Here is a 23,555-nt window from a genome sequence, read left to right on the forward strand (position 1 = left end):
TGATACTTACTTAATAATCCAAAGAAAGTTATATATTGCCAGTGAGATTTCACAAATAAAAATAAAAAAGTTAATTAATATACTTACAACAATTTAAGTGGTCAATTAATAGAAAATATTTGGAATCACCATATAAATCTAATACATAATTAATAAATGTATTACCAAGATTTTGCAAATATACTTAGATCCATGGGGAGTGGAAAAGAGGTAGGTTCTTGATTCAAAACCGTGTTAGGTCCGTCAATAAAGAGACGATATGGATTACCCCTTAATCATTTCGATTTAAATAATAATTAATTATTCATTATTTTATTAATTAATCAACAATAAAATAGTACTATCATCACCGATTTCTTCATTCTTCATCCTCCTCCTCACGATCATTCTCTCCATCTCTATTCTTGTTTTATTTTCAATCATTATCTCATTCTCTCTCATCGTATTTAACTCTACAAAGCACAAAATCAAACAGAGAAATCCCATCTTTATCGTTCTTTTTCATCATCTACTTCCTCAATCCTCGCTTGTTTGCCCCCCCACACCCCACAAGCAATAAGCTTCGACCAACATCATATACCTCATTTCTTTTATCAATTAACTTCGTGGGTGCTCTCAATTTTGTATTTTTACTATAAATTAAAATATGGGCTAGTTCGATTCTTCAAAAAGAATCTTGATTGGGTGTTTCTTGATTTTGCATAGTGTTTTGGATTGATAATCGGTTGTTGACCTTGATGCAAGTTTTGGGGTTGGGTTTTAAAGTACTAATAAGGATTTAGTTTTATTTCAAACCCTAATTTGAGGTTTAAATTAGGCTTATGTGGATCTGAATTGGGGTTCGGAGTTTTATCGAATAAAGAATCATGGATCATGTTGTTGGTGGGAAGTTTAAGATTGGGAGGAAAATTGGTAGTGGATCTTTTGGCGAACTTTATTTAGGTATTCCTTGTTTCACTTGCAGGTTTTTTTTTTAATACCTGTTTATGTTTTTTTCAGTAGTTATCAACTCTCTTTGTTTCATGACGATATGCAGGTGTTAATATTTCAAGTGGGGAAGAAATAGCTATTAAACTGGTATCGATTTCAAACCTTATTATTGTTTGATTGATCTTCAAACTATTATTATTTATCTGTTCCTACACTCTACAGGAACCTGTCAAAACAAAGCATCCTCAACTTCATTATGAATCAAAGTTATATACGCTTCTCCAAGGAGGAAGTTAGTTCTCTCCCTCTATACACATACAAACACAAACATATATAATCATTTATATATGAATTTTGTTGATTCATACAAATTATCTGATAATGTATTTGTTTAATCTAATGAAGCGGGAATACCAAGCTTCAAGTGGTTTGGAGTGGAGGGCGAGTATAATATCATGGTTATTGACCTTCTTGGACCAAGTCTCGAAGACCTTTTCAACTATTGTAGTAGAAAGTTCAGCTTAAAGACTGTCTTAATGCTTGCAGATCAACTAGTAAGTCCTTACAAGCAGTAGATATTGTACACCCCAAAAAAGATTGGACATGGACTTGTTCTTGATATCCCATTTGTGCAAAAGACATAAAAGCCCTTGTCATCAATTTAAATTCTTAGTTATATTTATATATTTTTTCGCAGATAAATAGAGTCGAGTTCATGCATGCAAGAGGTTTTCTTCATCGTGACATAAAGCCTGACAATTTCTTAATGGGTTTGGGACGTAAAGCTAATATGGTAGTTGCTTCGTTAATTTATTGTCACTTCATTTTGCATGTGTGTCTATTTTATGAAAATTTAACATATTCTTGAAAGAATATTGATATTAGAATAATGTTAAAACTTTTTTTTGTGGATCATCACATCACATGAACTCGGTTGTCATCTGATGGCAGGCATACGTCATTGATTTTGGCCTTGCAAAAAAGTATAGAGATCTTCAAACTCATAAACACATTCCATATAGGTAAATCGTCTTTTCTAAAATTTATCCTCCTTTTTTGTTAGCATATATTTAGAAATGGGTCAATTTGGGTTCTAACGTAACGGGATAAATGGGAAAGATTAAAAAATTAGGGTAACTGCAAGAATTAGCAACATACTTCCCATTGATTTGTTTATTGTAGCATCATACTGGCATTTCTTCTTATTAGGCCATTGTACTTTGAATAAGCTACATAAGTATAGCAGGTGTCATTCATATAAAAGCAATTTACATTGCCATAATACAATAATGCTCTCAAAGTATATTGTCCTAACAATTTAACTCGTCCAAAATGTATTCAAGTGCTTACAACCTTTTGAATTGCTTTCTAATAATAGTTTTTGTAGACATATTTAATACACATCTTTCAACAGAGTTTTTTTTTTTTTTTTTGATTAGTCAATTCGACCCGCTTTGACCCCAAACCCTACCCAGCTGACCCGCCCATTTGTGTTTGACCGTGAACTCAATTTGCATTCTTTTTTTGTCAGGGAAAATAAAAATCTCACAGGGACTGCGCGCTATGCTAGTGTTAACACACACCTTGGAATCGGTCAGTTCATGGCATTAATATTTTTTTATGAAGTTTCTTTTTGAATAATTTTTTGAGTAAAAAAAAAAAAGCTAAACTTACCAAAACTATTATGAACATGCAGAACAAAGTAGACGGGATGATCTCGAGTCTCTCGGTTATGTTCTTATGTATTTCCTAAGAGGAAGGTGAGCAGATGAAGTGTCAGTGGCATTATTGTAAAATTTCAACCCCATGCTGGTCAATTATCTATCTCATGTGCCCTAATTTGAGTTGTATATGTGGCTTAAGCCTTCCATGGCAGGGATTGAGAGCAGGAACCAAGAAGCAGAAATACGATAAAATAAGTGAAAAGAAGATGTTGACTCCAATTGAGGTAATTGTAGTTTTAAGAATCATTATTTATTGAAGTATGAAAGCTGTTTCGGATTTGTTAAATTTCCATAAAAGTTATCTTCGTGTTTTAAATAATGATAATAATAATAGTAATACTTTGAACAGGTGCTATGTAAATCATACCCATCGGAATTTACAGCGTATTTCAATTATTGTCGATCATTGAGATTCGAAGACAAACCCGACTATTCTTATTTGAAGAGGCTTTTTCGGGAACTTTTTATTCAAGAAGGTCAGAATCAAACCCCATAAATAATCCCATTTTAAAACAAATCTTTCATTCAAAAACTTGTATTACAGTTACAATTATTAAACTTTTATATAATGTTAATTGCTTGCAGGCTATCAGTTCGACTATGTATTTGATTGGACCATATTGAAGTACCCCCATATTGGTGCTACCTCTAAAGGACGAGTAAGTGCAAAACCACCAATTGTTTATGATATTTATATAATTTTTTTTTTTTTAGTATCTTGTGTTCATTTCGTTTTTTTTTTGGCAGAATTTAGTTGCCAATGCGGGTTTAAATGCTGGAACATCAGCTGAAAAGCCTGGAAGAACCTCAGGTATCGCATGTAATTGAAATACAAACACAAATTTTTTAAGTGAAAAATCATACCAAAATAGGGGGATAGGGTTCTAACACTATGACCATCTTTTTTTACCATATATTTCGCAATTGGATCACTGTCAAATACGGGAAATTGCATTTTGAGTGGTCCCCACCACAAAAACTTTTAAGAAAAAAAAAAAAAAAACTATATGAACGGTTTTGCAATATATGAATTCTTGTTAAAACTCTTCCCTCATTTTGGTGATTTTGTGAAAACGAGTTCTAATTTGGGTTATATATTATAAAAAACGGGTCTTAATTTGGGTAATAATATCTTCCATGCAGCTGGTGAAGATATCCGTGATAGAGTCTCGGGTGCAGTAGAAGCATTGTCTAGACGAAATTCTTCCCGCCATGAACATTCTAGAAACAGGATTCCTAATGATATACCTTCATCAAAGGATGTGGTAAGTTTATCTCTCTTATATCTTCTTTTAACATTCTAGAACATTCTAAAAACAGAATTTATGGTTTCTTAATCCACAGCAACCCGATTCTGAAAAACTCCGGTCATCTCGAAACGGGGACTCGTCAAAACGTGCCGCCATTCCTGGTGGCAGGCCAAGTTCCTCCGGCGAACCAATGGAAGTCCGGTCAAGCCGACATGTGGCGGGAAGTGGTGGAGGTGGGCGGTTGTCGACTGCTCATAGAGTCCAACCGGGATACGACACCAAACAATCGGTTTTTTCTCGTACTACAAAAAGTGGCAATGATGATCCCGTCCGCAGCTTTGAGTTCCTCTCACTCAGGAAATGAAAAAAATCGCCATTTTTATCCAAGTGATTTTTTTCAACTCTTACAGAAATGGATGATGTGGCATTTTCGAATAAGTGGAAAGGGTATACTTACATGAGAATACCTTTGTAAATTGTGTATCGGGTTTTCACTTTTCATGAATGATTTAGAATTGAATCCCAAAGGATTTTTTGTGTTCTTGATGTTGCGTATGTCGTAAAAAGGATCATATAAAAGAAAATTTAGTAATAACTTTGGTTATCTTTTTGCACCAAATGATGTCAAAGTGTTTGGATTGCTTCTACTCTCTGTGATAATAAAGTGACGCTTTGATCCATTTTGGGATTTGTATATCTTATCTTCTTTCTTATTCTAATTCTAATCTTTCTTAATAAATAAATATTTTTTTTGCCAGATATTAATCTATAATAAGTTTTGATACTTTGCATTTTGTGATATTTTTTAAATAAATAATATTTAAATGGAAATTTTTTTGGTTTTTTTCAAATTTTAAAATTAAAATACCACATAATCTTATATTTATATAGGTAAAGTATCGAATGTAATAAATATTATAATAAATTTTAATTAATATGTTTATTCATTCCTTATTTCAACCTTTTATTTAAAAAAAATACTTATTATTTACATTTTAATTTTTTTTAATCAATCTGTGTAATACACAGATTTTACACCTAGTAATTTTAATAAATGATTCTTTGAATTGACACATGGCTATCTTTTTAAACATTAACTTTGACATGTGTTCCGTTTCTAAACCTCTTCTACTATCGATTCCGGCTCGAAGTTTCTTTACTATTTAACCCTATTTTTTTGGTGCTTAAACTCGATTTCAAACATCCAACTTTATATCTGAAAAATCAGCAAAGAAATCCTAGAAAATCAACAATTATCGAGATATTTTGGGGTTAATTGGCAAGGTGAGAAGCAATTTTATGACAATCCATTCCAAAAAATATTCATACAATTCCAATTTGTGTCGGTCCATTTTACTTATCGATTGCTGCTACAGTTAAAAGTTCTTGAACCCTCAACTAAAGAAAGATTGTTGTTTACATTAAGTTCTTCGATTTATCATTTTTGTGTTTTAAATTGTATTATTATCTATACCATTTTAATCACTAGTATGTGTTTGTTTCTATGTCACTGATTAAGTTGTTGATGTGGTGTTTTTCCTTTTTTTTTTGTCTTGTTATCCGGTTATTTGTTTAAAGATTTTACATTTTTTTCCATCCACCATGTGTTCGATAAAACGCCTAAGAGAACCATATCTTTTTGTATGATATTGACTAGATGTATAGAGTTCCCTATGTTCTTTGATGACTTTAAACCTTCAACTTTTATTTCTTTCTTATTTGTAATTTGAATTGGACCTCATGTTACTTATACTGTATTCAATCATAGTATTAATTAAGAATCAACTACCTAGTTTGGTTTTGACCACAACATCAGAAAGTAATTGATTCTCAAAGTTGAAAAAAGTTAAACCTTTTAATAGAGGGTTTGTGAGCGTTTGAGAGCTTCTAGCTTCTAGCTTTTAACTATTGGGAGCGTTTGAGAGTTTCTAGCTTCTAGTGTTTGACAAAAAGCTCAGTTTTAAACAGAAAGTCTCGTTTGACACTACATGTTTCTAGCGTTTAATTTAAACAAAATGCTCCAAATCCAAATGTTACTTTACGTAACGTTTAACAAAATGCTACCAATTAGAAACTATCCGCTACCAGCTATTTTTGCCGATTGCGCCATTTATCATTTTTCACAATAAATATTCAATTTTATTTGGAAAATAATAATGAGGATTTTAATGTCAACAAAAAATTGTCAGTGAATAATCCTCCATGCGAACAACGGTTTGAAATCAATGTTTCCATTGTAAGGAATCAATGTTGGTGCCAATCTTTTAGGTGCAAATTGTATGAGAAAGGTGGAAGAAAATTTACATTATTAGAGTCTTCTATCTCGCAATGAAACCGTTTTGAGTAAATTTTTTTGGCAAAATATGAACCTGACAACCGAATGATGCACATTTTCCTAGAAAAATTCAAGTAAAAAGGAATTGTGTTTCTATTTTTGGTTCCTTCGGTACTATTTGACTTTGTAATTTATTATAACCAATGAAACTTTTTTTTATCCAAACTCTATCTCTTCATGTGCTCAATTTGTCTCGACTAATCCATAAGATCAAGTTTACTAGCATAGATTGAGAAAGCAAATCAATGGTGTTGTTCAATGAAAATAAAAACCTGAGAGGAGGGCAGTATTTATGAATCGTTTACAACCATTTTACAACCAATGGAGTTGTTTTTTGTTAGGTTTTTATACCTTATAATCAAAACTAAGAGAGTTTTTCCATAGTAATTTACAATTGATGTCTTTATTTTACTTTATGTTGAGGTTGATTGCTTTTGCAGATCAAATTCATGAAATTAAAAATAAGCTAAACATGGTTGCTACACCAAAAAATTCATTTTTTTAAAAATAACCACAATTTATGGAATGCCCCATTATTAGTTACAAGTTAACTACGTACTTAAATATTTGAAGTACTTCGAGTTTGTAAATTTCTTTTTAAGACTACCATTTTGTATCCAATTATAATATGAGCAACTAAACATTTTTTGATTATTCAATTTATTTAATCTTTAATTTTTCTAGCATGTGAATTCATAGTAATGCAGTTCTTCCTATAAGTAATCACGAGACACCAGATTTGGGAATGGGAATCACTTTTATTTCTTAACTAGGAAAAGATCAACTGATCGTAAAACAAAAAAAAAAACCAAAACAATTAATAGGTTAAACTATCTGTGAAAAAGGGAACTAACCCTTAAGGATTATCCTAAACTAATCTGATAATAGCGAACTATTTTAAAACTAAGATAAGATAAAATATCCTAATTCCCACGTGATTCCCTTCAATAGGATCCCATATCCGATGTAGACGGGTCGGGTCTTGACGGAACCTAACTGCATCATCCTCCCCCACTTCAAAAGGACTCGTACTCGAGTCAAATGGATCATCCAGCTTGGGCAAGAACGGGAACAGGTCAGCAACATTGAACGTGGCTAACACATTATGATGCCCGGGTAGATCTATCTTGTACGCATTATCCTTGATCCACTTCAACACTTTGAATGGTCCATTTGCACGGGGTTGTAACTTACTCGCTTGACCCCCCGGAAACCGATCCTTGCTAAGATGAATCCATACAAGATCACCCTCGTCAAACACCAACTTCTTACGTCGCAGATTGGCCCTCCTTTGATACACAAAATTGTTATTGGTGATCTGATCGTGAACCTATTTGTGTATGCTCTTAATCTGATCCGCCCTCTCCTCCCCTTCAGCACTAAAGTACTCGACAGTAGGCAATGACACCAAATCCACAGGTGTGAACAGATTTCAACTGCACACAATAAGAAAGGGACTCATTCTCGTCAAACGATGTGTGAAACTATTATAGGCAAACTCGGCTTAAGGAAGTACAAAGTCCCACTGTTTGGATTCGATCCCACAAGACTCCGTAGCAAATTACCAAGGCTTCTATTCGTCACGTCCGTCTGTCCGTCACTTTGCGGGTGGTGCGTGCTACTAAAGTGAAGCCGGGAACCCAACCGCTTCCACGGTGTACGCCAAAAGTGACTCACAAACTTCACATCTCGATCAGAAGTCAACGACTTTGGCACACCATGCAATCTCACGATCTTCGTATAGTAAACACGAGCCACCTGACTAGCATCATAAGTTTTGGCACACCGAATTAAATGGCTCATTTTAGAGAACCTATCCACCACCACCATTACAGTGTCTTTCTGCATTGCGTGCGGTCGTGCAGGGAAGTCCCATGTGTGAAATCGAGACTAACATCTTCCAAACGGGCCCTCTGATACCGGTAACAGCGTATAGAGTCCCGTGTTCGAGTGGTGTGTTTTGCCAACATGACATGTTCGACACTGATCAACAAACCGAGTGATAACAAAACTCATCTTTGGCAAAAAAAATGTTCTTTTACAAGTTTCAACGTCTTAGCCCTCCCCTGATGACCTGCCAATGCCCCTTGGTGTCCCTCTAACACAATCGCCCTCTCGCAACGAGCACTAGGGTACACATAACCGGATAAATTTAAAGAGAAACCCATCATGTAGTGAATATCCCTGGGATGGTGCAACCCGGCAGGCTATCCAAATCGTCAAAAAATCTGGTTCATCCGGATATAGTGTCGCAAATCGTTCACACGCATCCACACGAACTTTGAGTAATGTGAGAAACCCGCGACGATGTCTAAGAGCATCGGCCACTGTGTTTGTCGCCCTGGACTTATGACGAATGACAAACAAAAAATCTTGTAAGAACTCAACCCACTTAGCATGTTGTGGGTTTAACTTATGTTGCCCCTCAATAAAACAAAAAGTCTGGTGATCTGAAAATAAGATAAATTCAGTGTGTGAAAGGTAATGCCTCCAGTAATCCAAACATCGAATGATTGCATAAAATTCCTTATCATAGGTACTATACTTTTGCTTGACCTCGTTTAGTTTTTCACAAAAGAAGGCAATCGGGCCCCCCTCCTGACTAAGGATACCATCAACGCTAAGACCCGGGACATCACACTCAACTTGGAACATGTTTTTGATATTTGGTTGCACCAAAACCGGGGCGCTGGTGAGGCAACATTTTAGTTCTTCAAATGCCAATGTTCTTGCCGACTGTGACATCTCCAATTTCACGGTCATAAAAGACTGATTTGTTTATGCTTTATTCGAAAATCAGAGTACCCTTTTAAAGAAAAGTATTGTGGAATTTGTTCCCAAAAGATAAATACGATAAAAATTTATCAAATCATTTCCGAAGAAATGTATTTCATTATATTAAAACCTTGGGATGTTATATTCGATACAGATCAAAAGCATAAACAAAACAACATAGGCCTTACAATATTTATTTATATCTAATGGCCTATAATCCATAATTCCTTGTCAAGTTATCCAACTATACTCTTGTGTCACTACCTGTTGTAGAGTTGGAAAACTCTTTTAAGATCGATTAGATCCTTGAAAAGAAAATTAAAAGTAAGCAATAGTAAGAACACAATGAATCAAACAGGTGCTGAATGATTAAAACAACAACACCTCAGAAGAGCTCGATCAAGAACTTTGACTGTAGAGGTGTGCTAGGGTTATAGTACAATAAAAGAAAACAACTTCTTGAAGCATACTAACAACGATGCATGCATGCATCTTATATACTAAACCCTAATTACAAAAACTCGGTTGGACAGGACCAAGCCGTGATATTAATGGACCTAACAAGCCCAATGGCACAACTCCTACACTCAACAATCTCCCCCTTTGCACCAATTGAGGCGAGAGATCATTTCGGTTGAGTAAGAGTTGATTTCTTCACAGTATTGAATAGCTTCGGTATGATGGCAAGAAGTATTAGACGAAAGAGAATATACCACCGAAACATATCCGTAAAATTTTTCTTATCAGCTTCATTGTTTTGATTACACCTGTGGATTATGTCAAGAATGTGCTCTGGACAGGTGGTGGAGAACAAATGTTTGTCATTAAGAGCTAACAAGAATTTTTGGCCTTCGGCTCTAGTGAACATGATTGTGTTATTCTTAGAGTCAATTCTACCCATTTGCATATTGTTAATGTCGCTTGCCTTCCCAATTGGTTTGATCGTGGGCTTCTTCCTTAAGGCGGAAGCGATTTCTTGATCCATCTTAGTGACCTCATGAATGTAGCATACCAGCATCCATTTGATGTGATCAATGATAGGCTCGTATTGTTGTTGATCAAGAAGCAAGAAGTTGTTCAAGAGGATCCAGTCATGTGGATTCAAGTTCGGCAGATCGACAAGAGATATCATATGAACCGAGCTGTCAAAGCCTCAGGTCACTTTGAATTTCACATTAATAAAATTTCCTGCCGGGGTTGGTTTGCATACCTTGACTTATGTAATCTTATGAGCGCTCCACGTTAGGTATTGAGGTTGAAAGAAAGCTAGATAGTAATCAAATAGTTCTCGATCAACCTTCGGTTCAGGAGAGGGAACAACAACTGTTGGCTCGAAGCAATGAAAAACAAATGCCTTTCGGATAATGGGCATGTCGAACTGAGAGTCCCTTGAATTATCACAGTCAAAGGATACGACTGGTTCAAGCCAATGAGTACTGGGGGACTCGATTTCTTCTTTCAGAAGTTTCTCCAACGACCACAAAGTAAATAGAGTTTTTCTGCATTCCATTGTGTCGTGAGCTTCTTTTAATTTTCTTTCCCTCTCTTCTTGCTCTTTCGCAATGCAAAGATTTTCATCAATCTCCCGATCGCGTTGTTTTCGTTTCAGAGCATCTTCTTCAGCTTCTTCCTCATCGCTATCATTTATAATCTTCTTGCCTTTGTCCTTCACACTAGAACCCGAAGCTTCATTATCCTTTTGTTCTGTGGTGACTAGTAGTTGTGATGGAATTGGAGACTATTTGCTTGTTGGAGGTTGGAGTGGTTGACCTTGATTGACTTCTCCACCTTGTTTCGGAGGGACGATAGGCTCCAGAACACCCTCAATACGACTCAGCATATCAAGAGCTGGTCTTAGCTTTTCAGCCAAGTGACATCGAACGGTAATTGTAAGGACCAAATCGTGAGCTTCCAGGAGATTGGAGAGAAGAGAGTGCACATCACCAACGTTGCTTTTGATAATAGCTCACTCAGTCTTGAGATCATCAATTTCTTTAAGTTCCAGAGAGAGTTGTAGAGCTTGAGTGGTTTTGTAAGCAAGTTCCTCCATGACTTTGTTTTCCATAGCAAGATCAGCCTGAAGTTTATCAAGTCGCGCATGAATTGTTGATTGAAGCTCTGTGTTGTCATATTTGAGACTTTGACGAGCTTCTTCAAAGTGCTTCTTCTCTGCTTAAAGGGAACTCATTAGATTGTCAACCACAGTAGTAACAGTTTGTGCATTCTTCCGTGCAGTAGCCTGAAGAGAATCCAGAAACACATTATCATCAGAGATTAGTTTATCGACATTTTCGGTCACTTTCTTGCAATCTGATGTGAAATCTTCAATGGCGAGTGTGGCTTTCTAGAAAACAGAGGTGGAAGCATCGATAGCTTTGGCAGCATTGGAAATGGATGAATCATGTTCCTTAACAAAGGTAGCCAACATTTCCTTGATAGCAACCTCAGAGTAGGATTCGGTTGGAGTTTGGGAGGAAGAAGAGAGTATTTTGTCAAGCTTCTCATTAAGATCTCGTAAATGCCTCTTCGTGATAGGAGCATCATCATCGTCATCGTTTTGAACTCTGTAAGGGATGTAGTAGAAAGAATCAAAGTCAACATTGTCTCCACCAAGAACAGGTTCATATTCGTGTGAGAGAGATGTAGATAGTATCACACCCCCAAACCAGAACGGCGGAAACATTCGGGGGCGGATGACTTCATGTAGTATCATAACAGTTGAGTAATAGTAAAGAAAGTAATACAACCATCATAAATATAATTTAAAAAGTTACATTGTTGCATGTGATACATGTTTCAAAATAAATTACAGTATGATGACAAAATGAGTTTTGAACTGACACCTTAGCTTCCTTTCCCTAAAAGCTAGTGTTTACATGTATTACTGAATCCCTGAGAAATACAAGTAGTTTCGAAAAAGTGTTAACAATTAAGTTGGTGAGTTCATAAGCGTTTTTGTATAAGAATTGCATGCCTTTATGTATAAAGTAACCGAGCTTGTTTCTAGAAAATCCAATATTTTCTATAAATATGTGGTGGTTTTAAAAGTTCCAAAACCGGAATGCATAAGTATTTACCATACCTAAAATAATGTAAGTAGATATATATAACTATATATAATCACTAAAGCGTTTGATAGCCCCGTAAACCAAAATTTATTATTAATACTCCATGTGAGGTTTTATAACCGTGTTATTGACCCAAACTGCCTGTAACAACGTTGTTCAGGCGTTGAAATGATATGATATTTGTCACCCCAGACCTGCCAGTCTAACTGTAGCTAACAGTTTAGGTGCGGGATTGTCAGTCCCGTATAGATCTATACACAAATATCACGCTCTCCCTACAAGAGATTATGGTTTATAATACATGACTTTAAAATGCGTACTTAAAAGTACGGAGAAATCAATTTGTCTCACAAAATTTAGTATCAATAGATTTACGTATGAAAAGTCCATCTTTCTTGTAAATGTAAGTATTTCCTCTTTATAGTGTTTATAGTGTGTAAAATATCATGAATATCTTATAAACTATTCCTATTATACTTTTAAAAGTGTGTTCCGTTTGAATGAAAAACCTTTGTGTATTACCCACTTTGCATGTAAAGTATAACATTAGTAGTAACGTAATTATACATATTCAACATTTATACAAAATGTAGACAAAAATTAGAAACTATATGAAAAAATTCGTATTTTAACATAAGTTTTTCTTGCATTTCACTTGTATCCCTCCCCCCCCCCCCCCCCAAAAAAATATATATATATATATAGTAAAGATGTGAAAATATAGGGGTATGAACTCACCTTATGTGTAGTCGCGGTTAAATTCACGAGATAAAAACGATGATCTTTGAGTTTAGAAGTACGTGAAGCTAATCGTATCCTATTATGTTAAACACACAATAATGTGTGAATATAATGAAGCCTTATGAAAATATGTGCATAAACACTTAGATTATATATACGTACTTACCAAAAATCCTTAAGAGTCTTTCTTGAAAGAAATATGGGATCTCCTAGGAATATTAGATGAATATCTTGAAGAGAAAAGGGAAAAGGAGGGAAAGTGCCTTTAGGAGAAAGTATGAGAAAATGTTTACTGTGAATGGGTTTAGGAGGGCCTTTAGTCCGTATATATGCATGTGGGATAAGAAAAAGGTGGTGAGAATTGATGGTGAAGTGACATTTGCTTGGGTAAGTGTGATATCACATTGGGAAGGTAAGTTTTCAACCAATCAAGTCCATACAAGTCGTCAAGTGGGTGAATAAAATAATATATCCTTAGACATTATTTCATGAAAATGTGCTTTAAGGCTTCAATTTTGGCATAAAATAGGAGTTTTGTGGGTTTTACTTAGGAAAATTAGATGTCTGAGGGAATTTCCGGAGTCAAAATCACTTAAAATTACTAAAATGTCCGAAATGGTTGAAAATCCAGAGTCAAATGGTAAATTCCAGAGTCATATGATAATTTCCGGAGCCAAACCATGAATTCCAAAGCATATCCTCGGTTCTGGAGTGGGTCAGCAGATTCCGGAGCGGATCAGAGGCTTTTGAGGTGCGAGGCTTGCCCGTGCAAATCCTTCCGAAGCAGGTTGGTCAGATGAGGAGGTTCCGAAGTGGTAGGGGATGCTGGAGCATGCGAGATTGTCCGGATGAGAAGATTCCGAATCAAGAGGTCTCCGGAGCGAAATTGTTCGGTTCTAGAGAAGGTATTTCGGACCAAGAGGGTTCTTTTGAATTTTCTCCTTCGGTTTTGAGCTATTTTTAACAAAGGAAAGGATTGGGTTGGTACGGATGTTTATAGAAGTTTGAGAGAGATTTGGGAGAGATTTGAGATAGAGAAAGATATTTGGGATAGAGAGAGATAGAGTGGGAGAGATTTAGAGAGACTTTGTCGGGGGCCTTTATTAGTGTTTTTCTTCATAGTGCAAGGACCGTAGGCTTTGTTACACCATATTTTGAGTGTTACACACCCCCGAAGGGAACAAAATAGTGTTTTATAGAGTTGTTACATCACTCAACCTGATTAGGGTTTAGAATGTCTGAACATTTGAAACTTCCAAGTGATACTTTGCATTAAGATATAGAGTTGTACATTAGTGAACATAGAGTAAGCCCTAACATATAAGCACTAGTTGAGTCGACCAGTTTGACCTGTTGACTTTGTTTGACTTTAACTTGACCAGAAATTGACGGTTGTCACAGATAGTGGTTTCAAAGAAATTGGGGTTTCGGTTCCAGAAGCAGGTGCCCCCGTATCAGATACGTTGACACGAACTTGAGGTTCGGTTGTAGGTGTGGTTGTGGTGGTAACTTCGGTGAATAATGGGGTTGGAATTGGAATAGAGGTGGTAGTGGAAGTTGAAATCGTTGGAGGACATGGAGCAATACTTATAGGAATTGAATGAGTAGGAGATGGAGGAGGTGAAGTCCGGGTACCTTGATGAACCGGTGAAGGAGGAGGCGAATTACCTCGGAGCGAACTCTCATGTTGAGAATGTTCACTGTCGCTTGACACGGGTTCAGGTTGTTGGTCAGATGGAGCATATTCAGAATCACTAGAAGACTGAACCTTAGGCTTGTGTGCCTTCTTCTTGATCTTTCTCTTATTGGGAGCAGAAGGAGCTGCTTGTTCATATTTTCGCTTCTTGGGTGTAGCGACTTTAGAAGAGGGTCCTTCCTTCTCGCTTTTTCGGTCAACCTTCTTCCCTCGTTTGGCTGGTTTATCAGCAACTTCCAGAGAACTTTGCATCTCAGAAGTGAGTTTCTTGTATTCTTTGATGAGCTTGCTTTCTCCATAAACACACATGTACACTGATTCTGGAACTGAACCGCTGAACATAAAATTTGTTGGATCAGAAAAAATAATTTTGTTGGTGTGAAAAGTAGTGATGGACAACATCAACGAGTCTGCCATTGTTGGAATTTGGAACTTCTCACTGAGTAACTAGGGTCCAAAATCTACCACAAGAGATTTCAGAGTAACGAGAAGTTGAGTTGAGACTCTGAACCAATTGAGTCCATAAAATTGACCCAAAGTCCATGTTGACTCCATAATATAGACCATAAAGAAGATTCATGAACGCCTTGCTAGCCCCGTCCGACCCGGCAACCCTCTCCGATAAACCCTTGAAAAGGAGAGTGAAAAGGCCATTCCATTGTGGAGGAAGGGATGGTTTCTTGAATTTTGTTACCGTGGTGAGAACTTCACTATACCCCATATCATAAAACATAGTGAACAATTAAGTTGTGTTGATGGATTCTGGATTGATTATGGAGTCGTTGACGGTTAACCTCGACAGCAAACAAAACCTAGCTTTGGAAATCGATGTCTTGTGATTGAATATCTTAAAGATAATCCTCTTCTTCATTTTATCGTATACCGTCGTTGAGTAAACTTGAGAAAGCAAGGATATTGGAACAGATTCCACCTTGGTTAGTGCCACCACAAGTGGTGAATATTTGAGGCATTCAACCACCTGAAGCATGGAAGAATCATACTGGAAAGGAGACAGTTCGATTATCAGGTTTTGGTTTGGCTTTATGGTGAGAAGCGAGGACTGTGCACTCTGTTCATGAGTAGAAGATGAGTCTGCCATTAACGAAGCTTGTAGTGGAGAAGATGAAAAGTAGAGAGAGAAATCATCTTTTATTGCTTGAGAGGATTTTGTTGGTGGTGAGAGGGTAAAATTGAGATGAAAAACCCCTTTATACGATTACCATGAGAGAGAAACACAATGATGATAAAGCAACTGTAATTTCGGAAACGTCGCCTAAATAGGTGCGATTTGACAACTATAAACCCTCAAAAAGCGTGTAAGACGGCGTGACAATAGGTGACGCTCGATCTTCTCACGCGCTTTAATTTGAATCAAATCTTTTCACCACCTTTTTAATTTTGAACCATTTCAAATTCCCATTGGTGACTCACCATTTTGCTGCACACACAATTAATTGCCTTCGGTCCCAACAAAATGTATCAGTACAGCATATAGAACTGAAACTTTATATCTGAGAAATAGCCATTAGTACCATGATCAAGACTTGTGGAAAATCATAAAGAACTTCGTGCAAGAGTTTGCCAATGAAAAGGAATAAAACAAATTAGTTGTAGGATATAAGTGATGTCAATTAAGACACAAAGCAGTAGATCCCGGGCACGAATCTCTTCCTTCAAAGTCAAGAGAGACTTAGAAGTGTCTGTGTGGATTCCCATCAAAATACGATAAGATACTTATTAAGAAGCATTGAAAGGCATCTTTTCTAAATAAGGCTATTAGGGTGGCTGACACTTCAATCGAACGACCGACCTTGATATAAGACCGAATGTTGGATGAAGTACTTGTGAGACCGATGTGGTCTATAAAACAAGTAGGTTTGAACATTTTTCAATGACTTGATGATGTGTGTTGAAATCTCAAAAACAAAATTAAACTGGACCTTTTTGGATAGAAAAGTCTTGGTGTTAGACAATTTCATAAAGACCGCTAAAAAATAAAAAGATATTTCATAGTATGTCCCACTTAAAGCGGTTTCGTCAATACTTGGGTGAAAACTAGAACATTTGATTGTTCACCGTTGTATGTGTTGGATTTTGGGTTTCACTCAGCACGTGGTGGAACGAAAATAAGATCATGAACGCAGATGTTGTGTAACCATAAACCTCAGTGGTAAATTCTGAAAGTCTCAAGGGTTACTTTCATGAAGTGATGAAGTATGATGGAGAAAAGTGATGAGGTGGTTAAAGAACCAAAAGTACCTCTGCTATGCGAAAGTGACCAAACAGTTAACTCTTGACTCAGTAGGAGAAGAGTAAGGTAGCTCGTGACTCAAGTGAATTTATCAGCCTGATTGGGAAGAATCGATTTGTATATATCGAATCATTAAGGCTTAACTAGAAGTCTGTGAGGCTTCGGTTAACATGCAACATCATGCTTCTAGGGACACTTAACTAGTACAAAGATAAATAGAGATATACATGCCCCAGCGACTTCATTAGAAGTTGTCCATGAGCCCTTGCAATGTGATATGTTTGGTATTTTGATGTTACGAAAAAGAAAAATGAAAAAAAAAACTAAACGTGAATTAAAATATTTTTGACCATTTTGATTTTTCTTAACACAAACTAATACCTAGAAAAAATCAAAAAAATCTTTGGATTTTATGAATTTTTTGAAAAGAAATAAAAACAGAAAAGAGAATATTTTTGGATTTTATGAAATGAAAAAGAAAAGCATAAAATTAATTTAGAAAGGACATACACAATATACAAAAATTACACAACCGAAACATCACCTTCAAGTGACAAAGCGAAATGGATTGAGCGTTCGGTTCCCGAAAAATCCGGAACTGAAATTGACCGAGAGTTCGCTCTATTTTTCTTGTCTAATTTTAATGAAGCGAAAGTGGATTTGGTACTGACTCAGCTTCCATCATACCCAAGCCTTGAAGTATTTTATTGAAACTTGCTTCAGGTAAGGCTTTTGTGAAAATGTTAGCTAATTGATCAACGAATCGAACAAAGTGGACTTCAATGTTACCATCTTCTACCTGATCCTTGATGAAGTGGTATCTCAGTGCGATATGTTTCGTTGTAGAGTGTTGCATTGGGTTGTGACATATCTGAATAGCGCTTTCTGATTCACAATAGAGGGGTATCTTTTTCATGTTTAGGTTATAGTCTCTAAGTTTACTTTGTATCCAAATGACTTGGGAAGTGCAAGACGCTGTGGCAATGTATTCAGCTACGGCTGTAGAGAGCGAGACGTACGTTTGTTTCTTGGATTGCCAGCTAACTAGTTTTCCATCAAGGAATTGACATCTGTCTGTGGTACTTTTTCGGTCAAGACCACATCCTCCAAGATCAGCATCGGAGAATTTCTGAACAAAGAAGCATGATTTTGCAAGGTACCAAAGACTGAGAGATGAGGTTCGATTCAAATATTTGAAAATATTTTTCACAGCCACCAGATGAGGTTCTCGTGGATTGAATTGGAAAGTTTCACAATAGCAAACAGAAAACATAAGATTTGGTCTACTAGTTGTTAGATACATTAGAGACCCTATCATCAGAGTTATCTTCCTTCGCCACGAAAGCCCTGCCATGTGTGGGCTTGCGAACTTCTTCATCTTCGAATTCAGAAGACCAAACTTCTATGCCTCCAAACTCATCATCAACAATGTTTTCCTGCACAATTAAAACATTCATTGTATTGTTAGCAACCTTTTTCTTCTTGATTTCTTCCAGCTTACTCAAGTAATAAGTTTCATCATCTTCACCCTCATTCTTTTCGAACAATTTCTTCAAAACACAATCTTTAGCAAAATGATTTTTGCCCCAACAAAAGTGACAATCATATCTGGAATCACCCACTAGCTTGCTCTCAATCTTTGCTTTTTCTTGCTTAGGAGCATGTTTAACCTCCTTTTTTTGCCTTTTCAGATTTATAGCTCCCTTGCCAGTTTCGGTTCTTGGAGATAGGGAACTTTTTGCGAGCAAACATGTATATTCTTCATTTGTCAGATCACATTCAGAAAGATCCAATTCTTCTTCTTCTTCAACCACACTCTTGCCATTCGAGAGAAGGGCCAAAGATCCCATACTTGAAACCACATTCTTCTCCTTAGTCACAACACTTTCGTGTGATTTTATTATTCCAACAAGCTTTTCCAACGAATAGGTCTTAAATTGTTCATGAGCTTTCACAGTCGAACTACAACCATCCATTCGGGTCTCATGCCATTCATAAAAGTGACCTTCTACTCTATAACCTCCCTGCCAATTCCATGTTTGATCATCTTGCTGAGAAGATGATTCAAATGTTCAAACGCATGAACGAGTTTTTCTTTTGGCTTTTGCTTGAAGTCACCGAACTCAGAGAGTAAAAGAGTTTGTATTGAATGCTGTAGATCCTAATATGTGGAATAAAGCTCTTTGATCCTATCCCATATTTTTTTTGTTGTTGTGCATGATCTAACAACATGAAAGGTATCAGATTGTAGGGCAAATCTGATCGTCCTCATTGCTTTGACGTTGCACATTAGTTTTTCCTTCTTATCTTGAGGAACTTTCTCCACGTCAATCATAAGCTAATTGTATTCCTTTTGGATCTTGATGGTTCTATTCGTTCCAGAGTGAACAAATGGACATATGGTAATCGCCTCCCAGATAATATAACCATTGTCCTCTATACAAACGACATAGTCCTCAAAGTGATGTGTCCATACTTCATAGTCATGAGTGTATAAAATCGGGATTCTTGTTGTAGATCCGATACTGTTGGATATGTTGATAGGGTTGAAGGTGAGTCGTCATGAGACATGATGATTTTGTTTGAAAACCTACCAAGAATCAGACTAGTAAACTGAGTTAGGGTAAGATCGTGATCTAAGAGCAACGTCAATAGAAAGATGACGACTCTAACAGAAATGATGATAGCGGAAACCCTAAAACCTTCTTCAAAAAAAGAGATGCGTATGTATTACACAGTCTCCTAATCTGATACCAATTATAGAGTTGGAAAACTCTTTTAAGTTCGATTAGATCCTTGACAATAAAATTAAAAGTAAGCAATACTAAGAACACAATGAATCAAATAGGTGTTGAATGATTAAAACAGAAACACCTCAGAAGAGCTCGATCAAGAACTTGGACTGTAGAGGTGTGCTAGGGTTACAGTACAATAAAAGAAAATAACTTCTTGAAGCATACTAACAACGATGCATACATGAATCTTATATACTAAACCCTAATTACAAAAACACGGTTGGACAGGCCCAATCCGTGATATTAATGGACCTAACAAACAAGCCAAATGGCGCAACTCCTACACTCAACACCTGTAATATAAGAAATTGATAGGGTCAGGCTTGGGAGCCTAGTGACCACATAGGTTTTCAAACCACAATAATAAGTTTATTAATTTCATCAAACCCAACAAACCCGATTTTGTGTTCCGTTATCCTCACTTTACGTCCCTAAAACATCTAATATAAGGACCTAGCCTAAGGATTTTCATAAGGGTGACAACACTGCTTAGGGGATACCTCAACAATTTATGTAAAATAAGGCAACCATTATCTATTTCATCTATACTCCGCTAGATGACTGGATCGTCGTAAACATCAAGACCTCTTATCATTTTATCACACATCATCTATTTCATCTACCCATGTTATACCCAACATTTTGTGTAGAGATAAAATACGTATACGGTTTAAGTCATTTAAAATGTGTATAAAAATGTTCATCCAACATAGATATCAAGTAAACAGATAATATGCACACATAACACGTAATTTATATAAAATACTTCATATCTACGTGAGAGAACGCCTTCTCTAAGCTTTATCATATTATTCTAAACATGATATATGCATATTCATAATATAATTTACATTGATGATCTAAAAACCAAAAAGCAGGGATACAAACCAAGTATTAAGATTTTTACAAGGTTTTATATTTTACATAATTACCCAGGAATTTATAATTCATATACATATATGAACACTAAGTACAAAAAGTAATAGTATTAACTATTCTAAATCTTCCGATAGTACATGACTATACAACAATTTCAACATGATATACATCATAAAACTTCAGCCCAAGTGGCACACAAAAATACAATTTCAGATTATCATTTTGCTAGAATATACAGGCTTTCAGTCCTACCTAGCCCTATGCTAATACCAAAAGTGATATGAGTCATGCTCTACTTGGCCAAAGGCACAAAGCCACTATCAGAAGTGATACGAGACATGATCTACATGGCCAAAGGCATAAATCCAATACCAAAATAATACGAGTCATGCTCTACATGGCCAAAGGCTCAAAGCCAATATGTAACGCCCGTAGATCCGGGTAGTCAATTTAGAGAAGATAAGCATCAAAAATGACTTTTTGATGGAAGATTATTTAGAAGGATTAATCTTAACCAAGTTTTATTATATGTCTCAAGGTTTCCGTGCATATAAAGAACGCCAAAATCCGAGTTATAACGAAGAAGTTATGACCTGTCAAAGTTTCGCGACAAAACCGGCATGACCCAGCGCGACCCAGCGGGACGTAAATAGTGAATTTAAGGTAGATAGATATCTATCCTTAGTGATCTAAACGAGAGTCGAATATTTCTTCGATATTAGTCCAACGATAAAAAGACAGACGAAAACGGAGTTCAGATGAAGGAGTTATGAATTTCGAACGGAGTTTTCCTGTCCCGACCTACTAAAGATATTATATAAGTAATATAATTATAATATATTAAAAATAAAGTCAAAATTAGCCAATGGAGTCTAAACGAGAGTTGTAGAGCATAATCTCACCTTCGCGTCGATATAAAGAACGTCGAAAACGGAGTTCGTATGCAAAAGTTATTAATTTCTGAAGTTCGGGGCGCGAAACCCCAAAACTATCAGAGACCACGACGTGGCAAGTTTCCTGACACCTCCATGAGTCCCCCAGATGCAACTTGGGATGACGCATGCAGTGACAATCAATCCCACGACGTGGGAAAAGGTTCTACGACGTGGCAAGGGCCAGTTTTGCCCCATAAATAGATTTGAAGGGCCAGCCGAGTTTGATTGCTCATTCTCTCATCTCTCTCCCATACTACATCGATTTATGTGAAAATAAGTAACCCCGAAGCCCCGGTATCAACCCCGAGACCTGAAGCAAGTCCCGAAGCCCGAAGATCCCGAGAAGAAAAGAGTTTCCGAGCCGAAGCTCTGCCCGCGAGAAACCCGGTGTGTGAAGTGATCCCGGTTTCACCGAAGAATACTACTTCTACAAGTCGTAGTGCTGTCCGATCATCTTCTAATCAAGTGAGTGTATAGTCCCTTTCATAAACACGATCATAATACAAATATTGTTTGAATGTATTAAGTATATGTTTTGGGTGAGTGTGTGGTCACTTTCTTCTAACACATAAATATTAAGTATTTGTTATGAAATACGTGCTATGTGTTTATATATTATTTGTTTATTTGAGATGAGTATGGAATGGATGAACTATATAGGTTTTAATGAGTTAAATTGTATGTATATTTTGTATCTACGAATATGTTGGGTAGGACATGGGTAGATTAGATCCGTGAGTATGGATTAGATCAAGAGATTGGATTTAGATCCGAGAATATGGAATAGGAAAAGAGATAAACTTGTTATTAATCCAGGAGTATGGATTAAGACATAGTAAATTGTCCCTAGTCCGGGAGTATGGATTGGGCACAGTTTAGATCCGGGAGTATGGATCAGAATAGGATTTAGGTATAGTAAATTGTCCCTAGTCCGGGAGTATGGATTGGGCACAGTTTAGATCCGGGAGTATGGATCAAAACATGATTTTAGGTATAGTAAATTGTCCCTAGTCCGGGAGTATGGATTGGGCACAGTTTTAGATCCAGGAGTATGGATCAGACCAATAGGTAAACTTGTTATTAATCTGGGAGTATGGATAAAGACATAGTTAATTGTCCCTAGTCCGGGAGTATGGATTGGGCACAGTTTTAGATCCGGGAGTATGGATCAGACCAAGAGATTAGTTTAGATCCGGGAGTATGGATTAGACCAAGAGGTTAGTTTTAGGTCCGAGAGTATGGATCAGGTGGAGAGATTAGTTTAGATCCGTGAGTAGGGATCAGATAAAGAGGAAAAGTTTAGATACGAGAGTTTTGATCGTGGCGTTGTGAGGATCGATGGGGTGGGATAAGAGTTGCCTTTATATGGTGAAATTATATAATTTTGGATGTTCTATATATATTTATATGATATAACATTGTGGGATGAAAACCCTATATGCTCACCAGGCTCCCAAGCCTGACCCACTCAGTTTAATTGTATCACAGGTATCAATACGAAGCTGCTTTGCACTGAGAGATTAAACGAGATGTAAATCACTAGAGTAAATGAATGTATGTTCTGTTTATGCTTATGTGTCTGTATCGGAACATGACATCCCGATGTTTTATTATTTAATGAAAATACATTCTCTTTGAGAAATGTTTTGATAAGTTTTTATCATATCTTGTTTTGGGAACAAATTCCGCAACCGTTTTCTTTAAACGATTACTCTGATTTATAAAACAAAGCATAAACAAATCGGTCTTTTCTGGCCGAGAAATTGGGGATGTCACACAATACCAAAAGTGATACGAGACATGATCTACATGATCAATGGTATAAAATCAATACCAGATTAACACAGGAAAGCACATTGCACATATAACACATAACATACAATTGTCCCTATATTGAACTCATCGTGAAATAATCGAATGTTGTGATGACATTAGCCCTTAAGTGCGTTTTTGTTGGTAGAATCTGACTAAACACTGTCAATAGTTAATAATCGTCGACTCGAAAAAATGGCTCAAAATCAGCAATACAGGAGAGAGGGTTGCGTTTTTGTGTAAACGAAAACAAGAGGGCAGGCCCTCTATTTATAGTTCGAGATTTCGGCACTCACATTGTGAGCCATACAAGCTCACATTGTGAGTTTGTCCTGATCAGCATGTAGGCTTGCTGTGTGTGTTC

General features: G+C 36.4%; 1 protein-coding gene across 1 annotated transcript; it reads left to right on the forward strand.

Annotated features, from left to right (window-relative positions):
* The first annotated feature begins 357 nt into the window (after window positions 1–357).
* On the forward strand, window positions 358–4,523 carry LOC145014439 (casein kinase 1-like protein 10). The gene is made up of 14 exons (XM_078972803.1): window positions 358–942; window positions 1,037–1,077; window positions 1,153–1,222; window positions 1,336–1,484; window positions 1,628–1,723; window positions 1,882–1,952; window positions 2,462–2,523; window positions 2,627–2,690; window positions 2,794–2,878; window positions 3,004–3,130; window positions 3,240–3,313; window positions 3,402–3,465; window positions 3,798–3,919; window positions 3,999–4,523. Exons 1-14 carry the CDS (start codon window positions 867–869, stop codon window positions 4,266–4,268), a joined length of 1,371 nt encoding a protein of 456 aa, XP_078828929.1. The 5' UTR covers window positions 358–866; the 3' UTR covers window positions 4,269–4,523.
* The last annotated feature ends 19,032 nt before the right edge of the window (window positions 4,524–23,555 follow it).

The sequence above is a fragment of the Lactuca saligna genome, chromosome 9 (genome assembly GCF_052625555.1).
Source record: "Lactuca saligna cultivar CGN05327 chromosome 9, ASM5262555v1, whole genome shotgun sequence".
NCBI lineage: Eukaryota > Viridiplantae > Streptophyta > Magnoliopsida > Asterales > Asteraceae > Lactuca > Lactuca saligna.

Coding starts and splice junctions, on each gene's coding strand:
- LOC145014439 (XM_078972803.1), top strand. CDS start 867: ATGGATCATGTTGTTGGTGGGAAGTTTAAGATTGGGAGGAAAATTGGT. Junction 2,879..3,003: donor AGATGTTGACTCCAATTGAG/GTAATTGTAGTT, acceptor TACTTTGAACAG/GTGCTATGTAAATCATACCC. Junction 3,314..3,401: donor GTGCTACCTCTAAAGGACGA/GTAAGTGCAAAA, acceptor TTTTTTTGGCAG/AATTTAGTTGCCAATGCGGG.